This window comes from Callionymus lyra, chromosome 3 (genome assembly GCF_982586985.1).
Source record: "Callionymus lyra chromosome 3, fCalLyr1.hap1.1, whole genome shotgun sequence".
Taxonomy (NCBI): domain Eukaryota; kingdom Metazoa; phylum Chordata; class Actinopteri; order Syngnathiformes; family Callionymidae; genus Callionymus; species Callionymus lyra.
The window spans coordinates 12,107,096-12,127,769 of NC_141820.1; the positions used below are offsets into that span (position 1 = coordinate 12,107,096).

At 39.7% G+C, this 20,674-nt stretch overlaps 2 protein-coding genes across 3 annotated transcripts in view; both read left to right on the forward strand.

The window, feature by feature from the left end:
• Nucleotides 1-5,463, forward strand: part of hivep1 (HIVEP zinc finger 1) — a 55,874-nt gene extending 50,411 nt beyond the window's left edge. Inside the window, exons 7-9 of one of the 2 annotated variants that reach the window (XM_087786457.1) lie at nucleotides 207-308; nucleotides 2,939-3,471; nucleotides 3,724-5,463. In XM_087786457.1, the coding sequence (XP_087642583.1) occupies nucleotides 207-308; nucleotides 2,939-3,471; nucleotides 3,724-4,830 (1,742 nt within the window). In that variant the 3' untranslated portion in view covers nucleotides 4,831-5,463. Of the gene's footprint in view, nucleotides 1-206; nucleotides 309-2,938; nucleotides 3,596-3,723 lie in introns of both variants that reach the window. The other variant, XM_087786458.1, reaches the window with a different exon arrangement.
• Nucleotides 5,464-7,652: 2,189 nt separating this feature from the next.
• On the forward strand, nucleotides 7,653-9,956 carry edn1 (endothelin 1). The gene is made up of 5 exons (XM_087785699.1): nucleotides 7,653-7,780; nucleotides 7,866-8,010; nucleotides 8,079-8,216; nucleotides 8,342-8,446; nucleotides 9,351-9,956. The coding sequence occupies exons 1-5, from the start codon at nucleotides 7,720-7,722 to the stop codon at nucleotides 9,469-9,471; spliced, it is 570 nt and encodes a 189-aa protein (XP_087641825.1). The 5' UTR covers nucleotides 7,653-7,719; the 3' UTR covers nucleotides 9,472-9,956.
• The last annotated feature ends 10,718 nt before the right edge of the window (nucleotides 9,957-20,674 follow it).

Below are 20,674 nucleotides of genomic sequence, written 5' to 3' on the forward strand. Positions count from 1 at the left end.
GATATCATGATTCACCAGTCTTTATCAAACTTGACTTCCCACGCGTCACTGCAGAACAGCTCTTGGTGTCACTGCAACCCACGTTCATTTAAAAATGTCTTTATCAGTTGCTCTGCCTTTACAAGCAGCGAGCACCAGAGACAATTTTTTTTGTTACGTAAAAATCTCTGCGTGTGTTGTAAAAACTCCACCCACCTCTCCTGTAGGAAATCTGACCAAGCATATGAAGTCAAAGGCTCACAGCAAGAAGTGTTTGGAGATGGGTGTGCCAGCAGGACCCATTGAAGACCAGGACGCGGAAGACTCAGGTACAGTCAAAAAACACACAACAGGTGTCGATGGTACGAGATGCCAAGACGGTCTCTGTTGTTTTTGTTAATCAATGGCTCTGTGACAGTGTAATTAGAAAATTCTAAATGCAGCTTCTTCCTGTGTTAACTCGGCGTGCACGTGGGTGGTTTGCACAGCGTTAAGAAAGAGGAAATTGCTGCATCTAAAATTAGAAAAAACAAAAACAACCAGAACGAGGCAGCTGACAAGCACATTGCTAGTCTCCAGGACCACATTTGTTTTCCCTCTTTTGCTCGTGTCGGGGATGAATCTCCGGGGGGAAAACAACGCCGCCGCGGTGGACTATGCCTGGGAGGTTTTTCCACAATGTGTGAAACGACTTCACAATGATGTTCACTAATGTTCCAGTGGTGAGAACGTTCAGAGAAAACATCGTGTTTACACAGTCGGGGTGCAAGTGTTTTCCCCCTCCGGTCGATTTAGAACCAGTGAGCGTCTAGTCCTTCTTAGTCTTTATCTTACAATAAAAAGAAATCAAACTTGTAAACGATCGTAATAATTGTCTTATTATACCAGATGTCCTCACAAATGGCCAGGAGCCTTGAGTAGAACGATACTTTGCAGTGAGAGAGGCTAGTTGATTCAATCGTTTTCATAGTTTTATGAAGAAAGTACACTGTAAAGATGGATAAAAAATGGTCTGAAAGGTGTTTTGCTTTAAAAAGATAGTATTTTCTCTGAAGTAACATTAGCCTGTGAATCTTGAAGCATCATTTCAGTCAAGTTTACTCGAAAACTTAACCTGTAAACTAGTGGGAACAAGTGTTTATACTTCGGTCGGTCCGTGAATATAATCCCTGAATTAAACCAGTCCAAAAAAAAGATCGGGGACCCCTGATTTAGACCACATGTTTGGCCAAATCCATCCTGCTAAAGTGTGGTTGACTCAAAATCAACAACGATTATTGTTGTGCCTATGAAGATAAGATGAGGAATAGAGATTCCGGGAGGTCAACAATACAACTAAACCTAAAATATGTTTAGTGGACACAATAAATAATTAAGTTAATTCAGCTTCAATGAATAAAAAGACTATATTAAAATCCCACGATTATTAAGAAACCGCTAAAAGAATTTGGCCCCTTGTGTCATCGGGACATAGACGAAAACCACTGTAAGTGGATATGCTAGGCCTGTAGGTGGTATTGTACTCTGGCAATAAATCAAGATAAATGGTGTTTACGCACAACAGCAGCAGTGTGAACATGACGAGAAGAGTGACTGAGTCACAGATGTGCGGTCGCCCACAAGGAAGGAGTTTAGATGTTTGTTCCAAACTTGTTTTTGTGAGCGTCTTTTCCAGATGCCCTGGAGCACATGTTGACTGTTGTAACAACCATTGTTTGCCGCTCGCTACAATGGTAGAAGTTTCTAAGATTTTTCGCTGTTAATATTTCTTTAGACTTGTTTTTCAACACAATAGGCCCAACAATAGTTGCATTGTTACTATAGAGATATATACTAGAGAGACCCGGGGCCTCGTGTGCAAAGAAGTTTGTGGATCTTCTGACCCTGGTCTGGAAAAGCGCTCTACAAATATAAATGACATTCTTACTTACTTACTTAAATACGGTCGTACACTCAAATCCAGAAAATGATGCACGTTCAAAAATATTCAGATGTATGAATCTGAGCGGACACACAAATACAAAACCACTTTGTGTAAATGTTTATCTTTTATATACACAATTATTAATGCGAATACTTTATTAACATATTAAAATGGAGTTTAACAAGAATAAAACTGTAAATCAGTAACTTAAAGTGCTGAGTATTGATGATGACAATGAAGATGGTCTGATCATCTGAACTTCATATGAATGTGTGGCACAGCTTCGCAACATGCGCAAATTCTTGTTACATTTATAAAATAAAAGTTTTTCTTTTACAAATTACAAATAAGAAATCAGGTGACGGTGTGTTTATATAAGTGATTTTCAAGGAGATTGCTCTGATCACGTATCACATGACTTTAGCTGCTTTCATTTCACTTTAATCAATCTGACTAGATTTCGCAAGAACGTCTGTGACTCTCGTAGAGAACTTGAAGCATCAGACGCTGATCATTTTGTTAATTGTATTATAAAAACAAGCTCATAATTCCTTTACATTTTTTCTGAATAGCGGATTAAAATATTCAGTACAAAACTATTGATGTCATGACATGAATCTGAGCGGTAAATGAGGAAGTACGCCAACTACAAACGTGTCATAAGGTCCGACCTTTTTACCACTCTTTTCCTTATTGATACATATGGACTTTGACGTGGAAAAGTATGTCCACGCGTTTTTTTCATCGTACGACCCCTTAGTACATGATGCCCCCGGAGACAAGGTTAAAATATATTTTGGTATCAGTGAATAACAGTTTCTCAGGACTATAGTAGTGTAGACACCGGTGACTATAATGCCACTCGAAATACACTGAATTGGTCTCGAAAAGCGCTATATAAATAAATATTACTTACTTACTTACTTACTCTTGAACCCAATCATGGTGAGGTGTTCCAGCCACGATGAAACAGATTCCGTGGTTCGATCAGATGTTGGTAACGTGACGACCGCTAACCTTCCATCCATTCGACAGGCGACCGCAGTCACTTAGGCAGCGCCGATCGCCAGGATTCAGACGGGGACGACTCGGACGGCCAGGACGACGAGGATAACGACGACAACGAAGAAGAGGAGGAAGACAGCCAAGCGGAATCCGGCTTGTCCACGAACCCCTCGGTCTCTGCCAGCCCACAGCACATCCCCTCCAAAGACACCGAAGTCCCCCCGAGTGCCCTGCTGGCCCAAATGTCCATCAGCTCAGTCTCTCTGGCTCTCACTCAGTCTCGGCCTCCCGAGTGTCACACGTCCGACTCTGAATCCGTCCAAATGATGAGCCCGGTGTCCCTGAGCAGGCAGATGTCCATCTCAAAATCCTTCTATAGCTCGGCCTCCCATCCGAGCTCACCTCCACCTGTCCTCGGCACATGCGACTCCTACACCTCGGACACGGAATCGGTGCAGATGATGAGCCCGGTGTCGCCCTGCAGGCAGATGTCCATCGACTACCCCGACTTTGACATCCCCCCCAGTCCCCCAGTGCCAGGCAAAGGCTTCAAGCTTGGCCAGGTGAGACCCGTGTATTCTCATTGTGTGTCACTCTGCTCGTCCCAGCCTGCTTCACATGTTTCCTATCTACAAAAATACTGCATGTGAGACACTTCAATGCTCCTGCGAGTGCAGAGAAACAAAGGTGAATAGTGTTGGTCTTGTTTTAGTGTCTTGAATTCAGTCAAATATTTTAATTGATCAATTTATCTTAGAGGATTCTTTGTAGACAATGACTGATGGTTTAACATTCCCTCTTGCTTTTTTTCTCAGGGCTCCTCCTCCTCCTCCGCACCACCTACCGTTCCAGCCAGTGATTCGGGAATGCCAGTCGACCGCGGCACTCAGACCTCTTCCTTTCTCTCTCAAAGTGCCATCCAGTTTCCATCCCATAATATTTCCCGAATACCGGAGAGCCACACTCACTTGTTCAGCCACCTTCCCCGGCACTCCCAGCACCCCATCCACAACTCCTTCAGCATGGTCCCCGTGGGCGGGATCCAACTGGTGCCCGCCGGACTCGCGGCGTATTCGACGTTCGTGCCGATCCAAGCCGGTCCTGTGCAGCTTACCATTCCGGCGGTAGGCGTCATCCACAGAAACGCGTCCCCGCTCCCGCCGTCCATCACGCCCCCCCACCCGGAAGGCTTGCAGACTCACCCTCTGGTGCTCCAGGAGCCCGTGAGCAACGTCCTGCCGTGCTTCCCTCTCAGTCAGATGGCCGGATTGCAAGGCTCGACGATGCAGTCGATGGGACTCGAGACGCTCAACCTCATGGGTCTGACCAACCCCGGCGTGGGATCCACCCAGCTTTTACCCCAGCAAGGGCTCACCCTCGGTGCTACCCTGGGCCTTCAGGTTTTAGCCGCGAACCCCACCAGCCAAGGCGGCAACGGCGCCCACGTCCCGGGTTTACAGATCCTCAACATCGCCCTCCCCGCACTTATACCGTCGCTGAGCCCCTTGTCCACGCTCAGTCCCCTCCCTGTTGCCTCCGAGAGGCAAGGAAGCCCGGACACTTTTGGAGCACAACCTCCTCCGCAAACGGACATGGCTTCTTCGTTGAGCCGCGCGGCTGCTTCGCCTCCCGTCCTGTCGGTCATCAGTAGCCCCCCGGAATTAACGGCCGGCAGGAGGTCGAGCCCCGAAGGGAGCAGCGACGCGGAGCCGAGGGAAACGGTGGAAAGGCATAAGCGGGAAATATCCCGGACGCGAACCCCGACGCGTCCTCGCGCCGAGAGTGGAAAAGACTCGCCGGCCGAAGGAAAAGGTGACCCCCCAGCGAAGAGGCCACCCGCGGGGGTCAGCTGGCAGAAGATGAACGATGACTTTAATGAGGCGTCCAGTGACGACGAGGACAGACTGGTGATCGCCACCTGAACACCACCCCCCCACCCCTCACCCCCCTTGTGGAAAAAAGCTCTTTGTTTATTTTTTTGTAATATCTGTCACTTTGTACGACTGAAAACACTTCTCAGAGGGGGGGGTCGCTTCTTGGCGAAAACCCCCTTTCAAAGCACAGATGCTGACATTCATTCTTGTACGTGCAATTCTAAAAAAAAAAAAAAAAAAAATTCTAATGATGACCAATCATTTTATTTTTACGTTTGTGTCAGCTCACAAACATTCTTTTGTACATGTTGTATAGACAATTGTGCCTTTATGGAATATCTGGTTACGAAAACTGTAAATACTTCCTTACGACTCTGTATTCGCTTGTGTTTATTCCCCAAAAACTAGAGGCAACCAGTGGAAGATTTTATTATAGAGGTCATTCGTAAAATTTATGGAATCATCTTTGTCGTGCTGGTATATGTACATTTCTATGGAATATGGGGCAATGTTTTTTTTTCTTTTTTTTTGTGTACAGATGTTGTGTTCAACTATTTATTATGATTCATCTAGTGCCCACTATGATCGCTGAGTTCATACGTCTGTGCATTACGGTAGCTTCACTTTGCTGTATCAATATTATTAAATGTATCAGTAAAAATCTGTTTACAAGCATAACAATCGTGTGTGTCGTCTCACATCGTATTAAAAATTGATTTAAGGCAGTGGTTTTGGGACCGGTACTGATTTAAAACCGGTCCCCACAGCAAGAGAAGAAATGTAAAGAGTATTTGTATTGATTATTACTGTCTGAGAGTAGTTTTATGTTATTATTATTTATAAAAACAAAGGATTATATTAGAATTTAACTGAATAAAGTATAGGAAATGAGTTGCAGATAAACCTGTTGCTCCTGCTAATCCAGTGTTATGGCGAGATCTTTATGGACATAAATGTGATTTTTGCATGTTGTCCTATTCAATTTTTAAAACACTTTATTATATGTAGAACGGTAACAAAAATAACCTCAACATTTAACCAGTCCGTGGGGTTTTATTTACGGTACTGTTGACAAGCTATAAGTAGCAACAACTTGCTAACACATAAACGATGCTGACGCTAAATAGACCAACGATGCAAAAAAGAATAAAGCAAGTGTTTTAAAAAACACGAGGAGAATCAACTTTAAGAAGGAAATAACACTATTGTTATCCTAAAATATTTTCATACCCTGTTGCTAAATAACAAGTAACATTTTGCACGGAAAACACAGTAATTCAAGTATAACTACAGCATATAATACTGTTACTGATGTTCAATTGTGTCACTCTACTGCCCCCACTCGTGATGTTGAAGAACTGCAGTTATCACCTCCTTATAATGACACTTAAAAATACACATTAGATGTTCCTTGTTAATAACTATTCTTAAATTGAATACATTTATTGACACAACTAGCTTTACTAAAGTGGTTCTACTGCAGCAGAAGCCCGTGAGAAGATCCACCTTGACTGACTACTGGACCCACGACCAGACAATATAAAGGTCGACAGCGACCCCTGGAGGAAGAGAACAGCAACTCCACCATACTTTAACTCAAGCGACAAATGCATCGATTAATTTGACTTTATGGCCCTAAACCGCTGATATATGTCGAAAAATGAATGATTATGACTCGATCAAACCATCATCACTAGTGATGCGCCCTTTAAGAATGAACATGTGTTTAATATGAACCATAAAACAGTTAATTTATAAGAAGGGATTTTGTTTTCTACATTAAACAAATTATACTTTGTGGTCTCTTTTACCCACTACAAGATAAATGTCTTTAGATTGTAGGTTCGGCTTAGAATTACCAATTATATAATGAATAATGAATAAACATTCATTAAAAGAAGTAATTTCTTAACAAAACGTTCATTCATTTAATAATAAATTTATACATTATTGATGTGATACTAAGCGTTTATACTTAAGCAGATTTAATCAACCAAACCCTGGCAGGAGCCAAGATCTCAAGTTCCTACACAATTTAATTATTTATTTGCTGGTTTTATTTTGACCATGAGTTGTAAACTTAGAGGTTAAATTCATTATTGAAGATTAGCATTTGAACGGAATGAGTCGAAGATTTAATTAAATTAACTTGTATGTCAAATATAGGATTGAGGATAGGACATATATATATACATATATACATAAATTTTTTTTTTTTTTTTTGAAAGGTGTGATTTTTATGTATCCAATTGTCCCTCTATTTAACATGGGTCAGAATTAAAAAGGGATAGTTTAATTAATAATAATAAAATAAAATACATTTGATTTAAAGGTGATTTCATGGTCGCTTTACAATACCAGAGAAAACTAACAATAATAAAATATTTATATTATATTGAATATTTCATAATGATAGTAAATCACGTAAATATGGTAAATTAATATTAAATATTTAAAATAAACAAAATCACATAATACAATAAAGATTTTTAGTCTATATTTACAGGAAATTATGTTTTAAAAAAATGTGAAGGAAATACAGTTTAGAAAAGTACTTTTAAAAATCAAATAGAAGCTTCACGCAGTGTTTGAGATTCAACGTTTTCATTCTCTGCAGCAAATGACTCAGACATTGAATTATTTGTAGAAATTCCATGGAAAAAAACGTAAGAAGAGCGCACTCTGCCACCATCTGCCGTCTAACAGCGGTACTCCAGCCGCAGCCACTTCTTATCAGCCTAGAATACAGAGTCAAAGCACACGGTGTGTTTAGACGAGAGGGAGGAGGAGGAGGAGGAAGAGAAAGAGGAGGAGGAGGAGGAGAAGCACTTGCTGCTATAAAGTGTCTCACATGTGCTCTCACACTAACAGAAGCTCCAGGTCTGCTCCTGAATCACTGGATCATACTCGTGGACTATTATCCTCAAAATATAAAAGATGGATTTATACTTTTTCATTTCTCTGGTTTCTCTCGCTCTCACTGGAATCTTCCGCACAGGTAAATATTCACACCTGGAGGTTTTTTTTTTATTACTCTGGAGTCTTGTTATTTCAACTCATGTTTATTCTTCTATTCATTCCAGTGCTGTCTGCGCCCACCGTGGAGACCCCGACCAGGTCCGGCTCGGAGCACCACGTGCGGACCAAACGCTGCTCCTGCACCAACTTCTTGGACACGGAGTGCGTTTACTTTTGCCACCTGGACATCATCTGGGTCAACACACCTGAGTGAGTCGAGCTTCAGCAACATGTTGTCCTTCCTTTAAGTTTGATTTTAACCACTGAAATCTCTTCAGGCGGGTCGTGTCCTACGGTCTGGGAAACGCTCCGAGGACCAAGCGTGCGACTCAGGATTCTCCGAGCGCTCGCTGCCGGTGCCACAACAAAGACGACCGCTCGTGCACCGACTTCTGCCACCTGGATGACCGTCCCAGGTAATTTACGAAAACAATGGTTGATAGCAAACATAGTGCCGCTCCGACCTCAAAACAAGACGCCACATGTCGCCCTTTTTTAAAAAGAAATCCTTCTTAATAAGCAAAATCTTTGTGGATCACAGGTTGGACGCAGCTCCAGACGAGGAGATCCAGTCGGTTCACCGCAAGGGCTGCTTGGATTCTGCGTGCAAACACCAGCTGGCAGCCGGCACGAGGGGAACGAGAAGGTAAAGAATCTGGATAATTGTGTTAATTTGCGAGAGGTTCAGAGATAAAACCACATGTGAGGGAATCGTTCGAGCTCCGTAACGACGCCAGTAAAACTTCTTGATCTGCATCCTGAGCCGAGTAATTATGGCTCCCGTCGTGTTTTTGGAAGGATCATGGATGATATGATGACACCGGAAAAATACATCTCAGTTCAGTTAGTGCTAACAAACAGTTTTTTTCAGTAGAAACATACAGATATGATTAATAGGAACGCCTGTTTATTGGCAAGAATCTAACTATCACGATATAGGGGCGACGATACGCGATACTGTTGGAACATGTAGTATTTGTCGAGTACTTGACTCTGGTGTTGCAGAATTTACAGACCACATGACATTTGACAAAGTCGTAACTGCTTTAAAACCAAAATAAGTCCAAACATGAGCTTTAAAAGCTGCTGTAGTCCACTGTATCCTCTTGTCCTCAGTTACCTTTGGGATATGGAGGGATTTTTAATTAAGTTGCGGAGGAAGTAAAGAACGCTGGAAGTTTAATTGCAACACAAAAATGAACAAATGTCGTGAATAACTGCATGTTAATTGTAAATGTATTTGATACTCACTTTGAAATTGAAATGTTAACCATAAAAACAACTACAGTACTTTAACTATAATATATGTTTCTATTTAAGAATATTGATACTTTTAATCGATACAGTATCCTTAAAAACATCGGGATATTTACGTGTATTAATATTTTCCACACTTCTACTTAGGTTAGGTTAGGTAAAACTTTATTGATCTATTGATTTATTGATACTTGACTTAATGTTATTCCTGATTAAAATGTAAAGTGTGTAGCAACATGTTTAAGTCAAAAGGGCGAAAGTTCACCAGTTGTGTACTTTTTTTCCCTCTGCAGAGTGAAGACGTGGTTGTCGCCGCAGACGCTCAGAGACGCCCTGAAGATCCGTCTGATCTCCGGGAAGTGGAGGCAGCGCCTCAGGTCCAGGGCCCGGGCGGGCGAGAGAAGAGCCCCCTAAAGACGCCCCGGACGACACCTCTGAGAATCATCAATCACAAAGTCGTGGAGTCCCAAGAGTTTTCGACGCGGTTCTGCGGAAACTCGCTCGACTCGACAGGGAGAGAGAGACCCCCGGACAACAAGGTCGGGGGGAGAAGACGATCACACCCGGGACAAGCTTCAAGGACGTCGCTCCCCTTCAGGACTTGGATCTGGACTCTGATAACATTTCACTCGTGGGAGCCGTCAACGACCTCTCGACGAAAGGGCGGCTGAACCTGCTTCACCGTCTGCACTGACGGGGTTCGACTGAAATCCTCTGCACACGTGGTCCACATGCGGACCGGCAGCTCAGGACTCGCTATTTAATCTTCATTATTTATTTCTTCAGATTGAACCATGTTGGTGCTCAACACTTTTTTTTTGTCATTTCTGTGAAATGATTCGTCTCAAATGTGCCGAGTTTTTTTTGGCAGAAATGTAATAAATATATACTAAATATTCCACCGGAGATGCTGATCCTTTTCTTTGGTTGTAAGATTTGATTTTGAGATAGTGAGGCTCGTAAAGTTTAAAAACACGGTCAATTATGTTAAACCGTGCATTAGTAAGAAAACGCCTGCAGGTTGTTCTCGTAACGCACGCCTGCTCGCTCGCACGCTCTCGTCTCGCCCGGCGCTGGAAACAGTCGAGGGGTGATGGGAAAAAAAAAAAAGGAGAAGCGAACTGGTTTGATCCAGTTAGATGCATATGTTTGCTTCAAAGATGGTCCAGTGACTTTAAGAAACTCTTCTACAGGTGTTCAAGTAACAACATCCACGATTTTATGCCGAATATAAACAAAAACACAAAGTTAATTGAATTCAAATCTTTGACTCATTCCGTTCAAATGCTAATCTTGAATAATGAATTTCACCTTTCGCTTGAGATCTTGGCTCCTGCCAGGGTTTGGTTGTGTAATCTGCTTAATTAATCATTCAAAATGTTGAATCCAGATTTATCGTTTATTATCCTTAAATTCCAAACTACAAACTATAATCGAGGACTTTAAATAACCTGCAGGAATTATTTATCTGAATAGTTTAATCTTTAAATGTTATGTTAGTCCAATAATTATAATGTTACTTTTATATCATTTGTTTTCTCAAAAGTAAAACTTTTAGCAGTAATTCCTGACCCCCCCATAAATATCGTATGCAAAAGATGGAATTTGGATATGCCATGACATCCTAATATAAACCAAAATGAGATATTTCTTGTTTAAAAAAAAAATCTGATATAAAACTATGATATAAACACCAATTCCAAAATAATTACTCCCAAAAAGGACTAAAAAATGAAAGAGAAGAGAAAAGAAAATCATCAAATAAATATTTTTATGGCTTAAAATAATCATTATCATCATTAGCCTATTTATAAAATGAAAAATATTCTAAAATAAATGAAATAGTTTTAATCTGACCTCATGAGCGCCACATAAATACACAAGCCTAATTTGACAACTTCTTCCAACGATAGTTCTACTTCATGATGCGAAGCCCTGCTGGAGGGTCTCGCATTCATTCGTAGAACTATGGTTACGTTTGGTAACCGGGGTTTATATTGCATCGTTTTCTTTGAAATTATTTCCCCATTAAAAGTATTATCAAATAGAAGTTAAAGAAAGGTTAATACATTAAAAAAAAAGAATCAGAGAAGAAGAAGAAGTACAAAGCTCAGACGATTAGATGTCCGTGGCCTAAGAAGTTGCAGGTTCAAATCCTAGCTGTTAGATTTCTTTATCATTGCGCTCTAAGCAAGCACCTGATGGTGCAATGGCGCGCTGCGTTGCGGCCTACTCCCATCGCCGTATGATCAAAATTGTTCGTATGTAGCTTTATTAATGTGTATGCGATAAGAAGTAGGTGGTAGAAGTCGTGAAGGAGAAAGAAACGGCTGTTACTTCTGGTCCAGAGGTCAAAACGACACTCAACCATTTACAGCTGAAGCCGTCCTGCCCTACTTTACATGCAACCATGTCAGACAAGTTGCTCTTGGGCTCAGTTCAAACACTCTATAAAACCTGCACCCATCAATCAACCTGCCAGTCAGCCGAGGTGGCAGAGCGCAACAACTCGCAGTCAATCGGCTGGAAACGTCTTATCTATCCGGCCCCGCTCGGCAAACATGTCGGCGCTGTTGTTTCCCTGTAGCCTGGATGAATTATATCGACGGCTGGAACCGAACCTGGTATTCTTGAGATTCTTGAAAACAACTTCGTGCTGGAGTTCAATGAGATCGACGTAACTCAGCGGAGACTTGATTTATATTTGTGTTGCGAACTGAAAGCGAGGTGGGAACGGTGTAGTGCTTTATATGAGGGAGGTACCGGTGGCACCAAAAAAACAAAACAAGTTCAACAGTATTTTATTTTATTTATTAGAAAATTCTGTGTATTTAAGATGTGAGCAAGTATTCAAAGTATGAACTGTCGGAAGAGGAAGACACACTGAATAACGTAAGAAAAACAAGATACTGAAGTGATATTCAACACAACAAAGTATCGATTTATATTTTGTTAATAATTATTTAGTTGCTTCTAAATCATATTTTATTCATATCAAATATTTGATGTTTTATACAGTATTCATAATACTGTTTATGTATGTGTTGAAATTAAACTTCCTGCTAGTAGATAGTAGTCATTACGTTCACCACAGTGAAAGGAACTATAAAATTCCGCAAAAAACCCTGACGATGACTGAGGGCGAGAGGATACAGTCGACTCCAGCAGCTTTTTTTAAAGCTGATGTTTGGACATATTTTGGTTTCAAAACAAATCAAAGCAGTAACGACTTCGTCAAGAGTCATGTGGTCTGTAAATTCTGCAACACCAGAGTCAAGTACTGGACGATACTACACATATATCATTGTTACTACAGTATTGCGGTGAGTCCTTTGATATGTATTGTATCGCCAGATGCTTGCCAATACAAACGCCCATTATGGAACATTTATTAATATCTCATTCAGAGATGCTTGACTATGTCTATGTCTACCAAAAAACTGTTGTTGCTAAAATTGCTAAAAAGGCACCTCGTGCCAGCCGTTCTTAAGCCAAACCTTGAATCTGTAGTGACTGGTGAAGAGTCAATGATAGAGTCACACTCTAGTTTCCACTAATTTGGGCTGCATACCAAACTTTTTACACGGAATTCGCTCATCTAACTCACCCAGCTGATCTGCTTCAACCAGTTCTTGCATCACCAGCACAGACTGGACGGAGCACTTTACCGGCCTCCCTATTCCAAGACTGCCCAGACATATTAGCTTCTGGCACGAACTCATCATCTATTGAAAAGGACTCATAATGGGCCATTACACAGAGAGGAATCCCTGCGACTCGACTGGAATTCTGCACTTCAAAAGCCCAAACAATGAGGTTGTGTGCACGGAAAGATCGGGCGGAGCCGCCAGCTTCGGCTTCTGACGTCGGCCTCCGGGTTTGAAACCAACACTCCCAGCCGAGCCGAGCCGTCGCACGACAACCTTGAGAACCTCCTTAAAGGTCAACTAATATGCAAACCCAACTCTCCTGACTCACTCTCATGTCGCAAATGTTGACGTCTTCCTCTCCAAGATGCAGTAAGTCTCTCATCATGACCATGTTTTGAACTTATTACTTTATTACCCTCTGAAATCTGGGCGAACGAGAGGTTACGAGAGCGGAGAGCATTATGGCGTAATAATGGCTTCACTCCTCCTCCAGCCAGCTGTAATCACGCCCCGCTTTGTTCATACAACGAGTCCCTTGGAGGTGGAGACACCCGGGATTGATGACGTGTGCTGACAAACCTCATTGTTTGACCAATCACAGCAGAGTGGGTGTGGTTATGGTAAACAAGATTTCATCTCCAGAAAAGTGTTTTCAGTGGGCGGGGCTTAAACACATTTTCTAATGTCAATATTTCAATGAAAAGAGAGTTTTGTACAAACATAAACAAACTGACGATACAATAGAGGTTGTAGATCTATTTAAGACACACTTAAATCAACACTTTAGTTGCTTTATAAATGTAAATTTCGTCTATAAAGTCTACACGAGGAATCAGTCAAGTGTCAAGTTTTTTCCATGACGGCCAACCATAGTCTCACCCCGGGTCAAAGGGTGGAAGGAGGAAAAAAAACGACAAAATACTTTTTCAATAAACTATTATCATACGAGTGAAATGAAACAGGATACTTTGTAAAAGAGGTACTTTATGAAACCGTTTCTTTTACAAAGCTGTACAGTTATAATTGTATTTAATCAAAATGAGACATTATTGTATTTGGTTTAAAAATACATTAAAAAGCTAATTCTCATCTTCATCAAATAGAATTTACAGTGCGTTCAGTAATATCGGTATTTAAATAAAATAGACTGAAAATAAGAACGATTAAATAAAACTGCATCATCTATCACTAGAAGGGAAACACAAGATTGTTGAGTCGAAAATATTGCAATATTATAATAGCAAAAACGTTTTTGTGGAAAAGGAATCTCTTCATAGTGTCTGCATGTCAAACCGCCAAGATTTCTGTGTGTATTATTCAAAATATAAATACATATATATTCAATCAGTTTAACACAAAACTGAAAAATTCTTTACAGATGGACAAGAAACACATTTTCAATTCTTTGGAATTAGCAATGGAATGTATTCGCTGTACTTTGTGGTACTTTTATGACAAAAAAAGTTTGATTTTATTTCTTTAAAAATGTCCGTATTTTACATTCTCTGGTTGACGGGTTGACAACTGTTGGTGTTATTTCAAATTATAATCCTAGTACACAAATCAAAATGTTAGTGTTTTACATGTGAGTCAGGGAACCCTAAAGAAAATCAATGATATCTTGAAATGCGTAAAAAAAAAACAAGGTTAGTGTATTATGTTGACAAAACTAAAAGCATGGGTAAAATAAATATTAGAATATTTGTGTCTTAAGATCGATTCACTTGGCGATCTGTGCCGATGGACACATGTTCAAGACAAATAGTTCGACCCAGAGGTTAATATCACGAGGAAGAGATATTTATGATCCGAGATGTCTTGCGAATTCTTTTTTTTTTGAAGATCATCCAACTGCAGGAAAATCCTGAACCACCTGAGACGACCGGTCACTATTTCTTCATCTAAACACTGAGGTTTTTACTTTAAACTATAAAAAATATTAACATTCTTAATGTGGAATTAATAACTTTAGCGCCCCCAGGAGCCACAGCTTTGACTGCGACATTGAACTCTACTCCTCGGAGCGACGGTGTAACTAATGGTTACTTTGGAGAGTGAAATGCTAAATATAGCATAAACCAGTTTGAAGTAATACTTGGAAATAACCGGCCGACAGCTTTGATGTTGTGTAAACGGCTTCGTTTGCGTCACTGCTTTTACATTTCAAACAATGTGTGTGTGTGTGTGTTTTCGAGTGTGCACGAGGGCACGTATGCATGTCAAAACGTATGCATGTATGTCAAGTATTTCTGTGCAATACTAGTTTAAAATATACATATGTTGATGTGTTTATGACCAGACACACGTATATCTGGAACCTACTGAAAGAAACTTGTTCTACTGAAAGTTAGTAGATACATGAAGCAGAAAGGTATAAATAAGAGACAGAAATAATAAGATAATAAGAAATCTTATTTTCTCTGGTCCTTTGCGATATTAAAAAAAAATGTTGTTTTATCGGCAAAAATGTCTAAACCGTTACAATTATTTGATTATAGTTGAAAATTGTTCAATTAGAGTTAAAATTGGTTGGAATAGAGTTAAAAATTGTTTGATTATAGTTGAAAATTGTTTGATTATAGTTGAAAATGTTTTGATTTTAGTTGAAAATTGTTTGATTTTAGTTGAAAATTGTTTGATTATAGTTGAAAATTGTTTGATTATAGTTGAAAATGTTTTGATTTTAGTTGAAAATTGTTTGATTATAGTTGAAAATTGTTTGATTATAATTGAAAATGTTTTGATTTTATTTGAAAATTGTTTGATTACAGCTTAAAATTGTTTTTATTATAGTTGAAAATTGTTTGATTATAGTTGAAAATTGTTTGATTATAGTTGAAAATGTTTTGATTTTAGTTGAACATTTTTTGATTTTAGTTGAAAATTGTTTGATTATAGTTGAAAATTTTTGATTATAGTTGAAAATGGTTTAATTACAGTTGAAAATTGTTATATTACTGATAAAAATGTTGATATTACACTTAAAAATGATAGGATTTAACTTGCTTGATCTATACAAAACTGTATGATGTAAAGTGTATAATTGGAAAATCTTATAAAAATGATGAAAATAACAAGACTGAAAACAACTTGATCTTGTTCTTTGCGTCACGACGCATCCATCCATCCGATCCCTTCGATCCATCATCGGACAAATACTTTCATCCCATGAATCATCGCCGTAGGAACGGCGTGTTAATCTCTCCCTCCATCTTTACAAGAACAAGACTTTATCTCCTCTGTCAAGGAGGTCACGTGATCTACGCGTTTATCTGCCTTTAAATTAAATACTCAATAGATCAAGTGAACTCCGGTTACAACAAGAAACTCTGGGTGGTGCAGAAAACACATGCACTCCCCTTGTTTACCGTGCTAAGAAGGCCTGAGTGACAGTCATTCTTTCCGAATTAATGCCTTGCCCAGAGTCAGCTGGCGTACAACCTCCAAGTGTATGAAACATAATAAGAGCCGCATTTCACTCCCTCGTGCTTTACAACCTTCACAAGAGATCGGGTGTTTCAGGAGAGAAAGTCGGACTCCACCTGCCTAGCAATGTAAACAAACACTGGGACAAAAAACTAGCAAACAGCAACACGACCGGGGCCTTCATTGTAAACCAACCACCGCTAGCTCATTGATGCTAAGTGTATATCAAAGCGTCTTGTGATGGATGTGATTAACTGTTGTGTATTTTTGACACAATGCCAAACAAAAGGTGAACATGAGGCTTTCAGGAGACTCTAAGTACCGATGTTTGTCCCGTTGCCCAAAAAAACTATTCTTCAACAAAAATCTTTCTTATGTACAGATACCAATGAGGAAACTTATTGACCTGCAATGATATTTTCATGTCTCTCATCCCAGATGTGTATCTAGGGCTGGATATCAATCATGGTGTTACGTTACCGGTACCAAAACCTGATACCTTCACTTTGATACACGTTCCTGAACCTTTTTGATTCAGGTTATCTGAACCACTTTGATACAGGTTCCATAACCACTTATGTACAGTTTCCCGGACCACTTTGATTCAGGTTCCTGAACCACTTTGATACAGGTTCCTGAACCACTTATGTACAGGTTCCTGAACTACTTATGTACAGGTTCCTGAACTACTTATGTACAGGTTCCTGAACTACTTATGTACAGGTTCCCAAACAATTTTGATACAGGTTCCTGAACCACTTATGTACAGGTTCCTGAACTACTTATGTACAGGTTCCCAAACAACTTTGATACAGGTTCCTGAACCACTTATGTACAGGTTCCCCAACTACTTATGTACAGGTTCCTGAACTACTTATGTACAGGTTCCCAAACAACTTTGATACAGGTTCCTGAACCACTTATGTACAGGTTCCCGAACTACTTATGTACAGGTTCCCAAACCACTTATGTACAGGTTCCTGAACCACTTTGATACAGGTTCCTGAACCACTTTGATACAGGTTCCTGAACCACTTTGATACAGGTTCCTGAACCACTTATGTACAGGTTCCTGAACCACTTTATTACAGGTTCCTGAACCACTTATGTACAGGTTCCTGAACCACTTATGTACAGGTTCCTGAATGACTTCGATACAGGTTCCTAAACCACTTTGATACAGGTTTCTAAACCACTTTGATACAGGTTCCTGAACCACTTTGATACAGGTTCCTGAACCACTTATGTACAGGTTCCCGAACCACTTATGTACAGGTTCCTGAACCACTTATGTACAGGTTCCTGAACCACTTTGATAGAGGTTCCTGAACCACATTGATACAGGTTCCTGAACCATTTAGATTCAGGTTCCTAAACCACTTTGATACATATTCCTGAACCACTTTGTTACAGGTTCCTGAACCACTTTGATACAGGTTCCTGAACCACTTTGATACAAGTTCCTAAACCACTTTGATACAGGTTCCTAAAACACTTTGATACAGGTTCCTGAACCACTTTGTTACAGGTTCCTGAACCACTTTGTTACAGGTTCCTGAACCACTTTGATACAGGTTTCTAAACCACTTTGATACAGGTTCCTGGGTAGATGTTCGCAAGAGTCTTGTCTTGTACCAGTCGTGTACATCAGGAATAAAAACTAAACAGTCAGAGGGACTTAATCCCCTAAAATAGAGCAGCATAAGAAGGTTGTATCTAAGCGCAGACAATCTGAAATGCTACAAATATTTTCAAAATTTTTTTATTTTTATTTTTAACACATTGAAATCTGATTCACCCATTCCAATATTTCCAAAATAAATTCAGTATTTCTTTAATCATAACCTTTATATTAAAAATGGTATAGAAGAATAACATTTCATTCATTTTATAGTATCAAAAAAATGTTTTGAAAAAAACGTTTTATTTTAAAAAACATGAATTCAAAATTTAATATTATGGCACTGATATTATTACATAAAGGCATGATATTGGTGTTTTATATGGAGATTCGAGTAAAATGTGTTTACGAGAGAACTCATTATATTTTCAGAGGTAACCAGTTCAATTTGAGTTTAACGTATGGATGATGTTCCTCGAAGAAACAGTAGCTCAGTCTTGCCTAGACTGAGATTAACACAGGATACAAACGGACATTTTCTCAATTAGATTTTAGTCTTCATAGTTTCCTACATATAAATCCAACTGAGTATAACTACACAGACCTTGAACATCTCATAACAATCTTTATCTTCAGTCAGACGAGGGAGAGAAAGAATCGTCTGCCAGAGAATCTCCTGGTCGGTGCCAGTGATTGTTTCAGAGAGACGTCTTCCTCGCCTTCATTGTGTGTCAGGTGAGTCTCAGTCTCACTGCACATCTGAGCCAAGATCATTGTTCGTGTTGGGACCTGGACTGTTGCATTCTTTCCTGATGTCAACAACAGAAGACAAATGCAGCAGCTCATTCGCCGAGATGTCTCAATAACATGGAAAATGTTTTTTATTGGATTTTACTCTCTACCAACTGCTTTGTTAACAACGAGTCTGGTTCTGCTCGCGGTTTCTGTCTGATTAAAGGTTAAAAAATGTTCCGCTTTATTGTGGCCAAACAGTTACTCATTTAAATTGAATGGAAATTATTTAAATTGATTGTGTCGTGGAGTTTGAAATAAGTCAGTTTTCATGCACAAAAAAGGTTAATATCCGCACATTCTCAGGCAAACGTGTGATAGTGATTTAATGCAAAATTTTAAGGAAACAATTAATTTTCTGTTTGAAACTTGCATGTAATAAACATAAAACAGACGCAGCAAATTCAGCAGTTTTTAAAGGCGAATTAAAACTGTCTAAATGAATACATTTATAAATTCAGCTCAGCGCAGTGCAAGGGGGAGAGCGTCCGGTTCCTTTTCAAAATAAAATGAATTTTCTATTGGTCACATACTACTCAAATGTCCATGTTTAACATCTATTTTAGTGAGTCAAGGGTTCTTCAATCCAACATCTTTTATGAATCAAGAATTATATTTGGTTCCCAGTCCAGGAATCTCACCACTTCAGGTAAAGATCGGTGATTGATTCATCGTATGTTTTAGGGGTGCTGGGTTCAGATACAGCATTGGGTCCCCAACCTTTTTTTTTTTGCTGAACTGGTTTAATGACAACTTTTTTTTTTAACGGACCGACCAACAGATAAACCCCAAATAATTGGCACAACCTACAACATCCAAAAGTTGAGAGCATTGAAATACATCTCATCATAACAAGGGGTTTTAAAAAAGATTAATACAGCGATATATCACAATACTGTATCGTTTTTTGTTTTTTTTGTGGTTTATATTTCAAAAATGTGTCTTTTTAAAATAAAATTAAAAAAAAAAATTCTATTGGCAATCAACAGAGATTCACTCAACGTTTGTTCATTTTTGTGTTACATTGCGTTGCATTACATCCTTCGCAGCTAAGGGAACAATGAAATCCTGCAAGATTTCGGTAAGGACTAAGGATGAGAGGATACAGTCGACTCCAGAAGCTTTTGAAGCTGATTTTTGAATGAGAAGAGTTAAGAAGCTTTACAAATAAAAATGACTTACTTAATTACTAACCTACTTACAATAATACAAATATATACTTGTATTTACGTCAAGACAAAACATAGTAAGTAAGTAAGTAAGTAATATATATGTGTAGAGTGCTTTTCCAGACCAGGGTCACAAAGTGCTTAAACAATCAAAACATTACTCCATAAAATATATACTTAAAAGGTCAAGACAACACCGAGACAAACACAGGAGTCTCAGAAAATGAAAGAAAAGCCTGCACGAGTATCAATGATTCTGTATTGTGATACGTATCATATTACCAGATTCTAGCCAATCACACCCCAAATTGAATAACGTTGAATCAGCAGGAGGCCTAGTTAGGTTTCTTGTTTAGTAGTATATACATTTATCCTACTTATTTTTTAGCATATATGACTTTGGAAAAACCTTTCAGACAGTAATAATCATTAAAACGGTAAAAAAATATTTATAATTTATTTTTGTATGACCCGAGATCAAATGCCTGTGGTACTGGTACCATGGTTGGGAACCACTGAGATACAGGACCTTCTACCTTTGAAGCCTCAGCACAGTCGGGACAACAACACCGCACATCCAGGTTCAAATTCCAGGTGTATTTTGTTTCTATTCTAACCAGTGCAGTTCGGGACAAGTTGGGAAAGGTAAACCCGTCCAGAGGGCGGCCGACATCACGAGACGGGAAGAGCCGAAGAACACGGTTCCAAACACACAGGATGTAACAGGAGAGACGTTCGAGCGAGTGTGTGCACGAGCGAGGTGGCGAACCCGTGAACACGTGAGCTCCTTTGATGTGGAAACTCATTTTGGCAATTATGTTGTGAAACCTGAAGAGATATCTGGGCAACGGAGGTTGCAGAACGAGGGATCGCGGTAAGAGGAGAGGACGACAACAACGTGTTCGAGAAAGTGATTAACTTTTGTGGAACACCACGTGTGTGTGTGTGTGTGTGTGTGT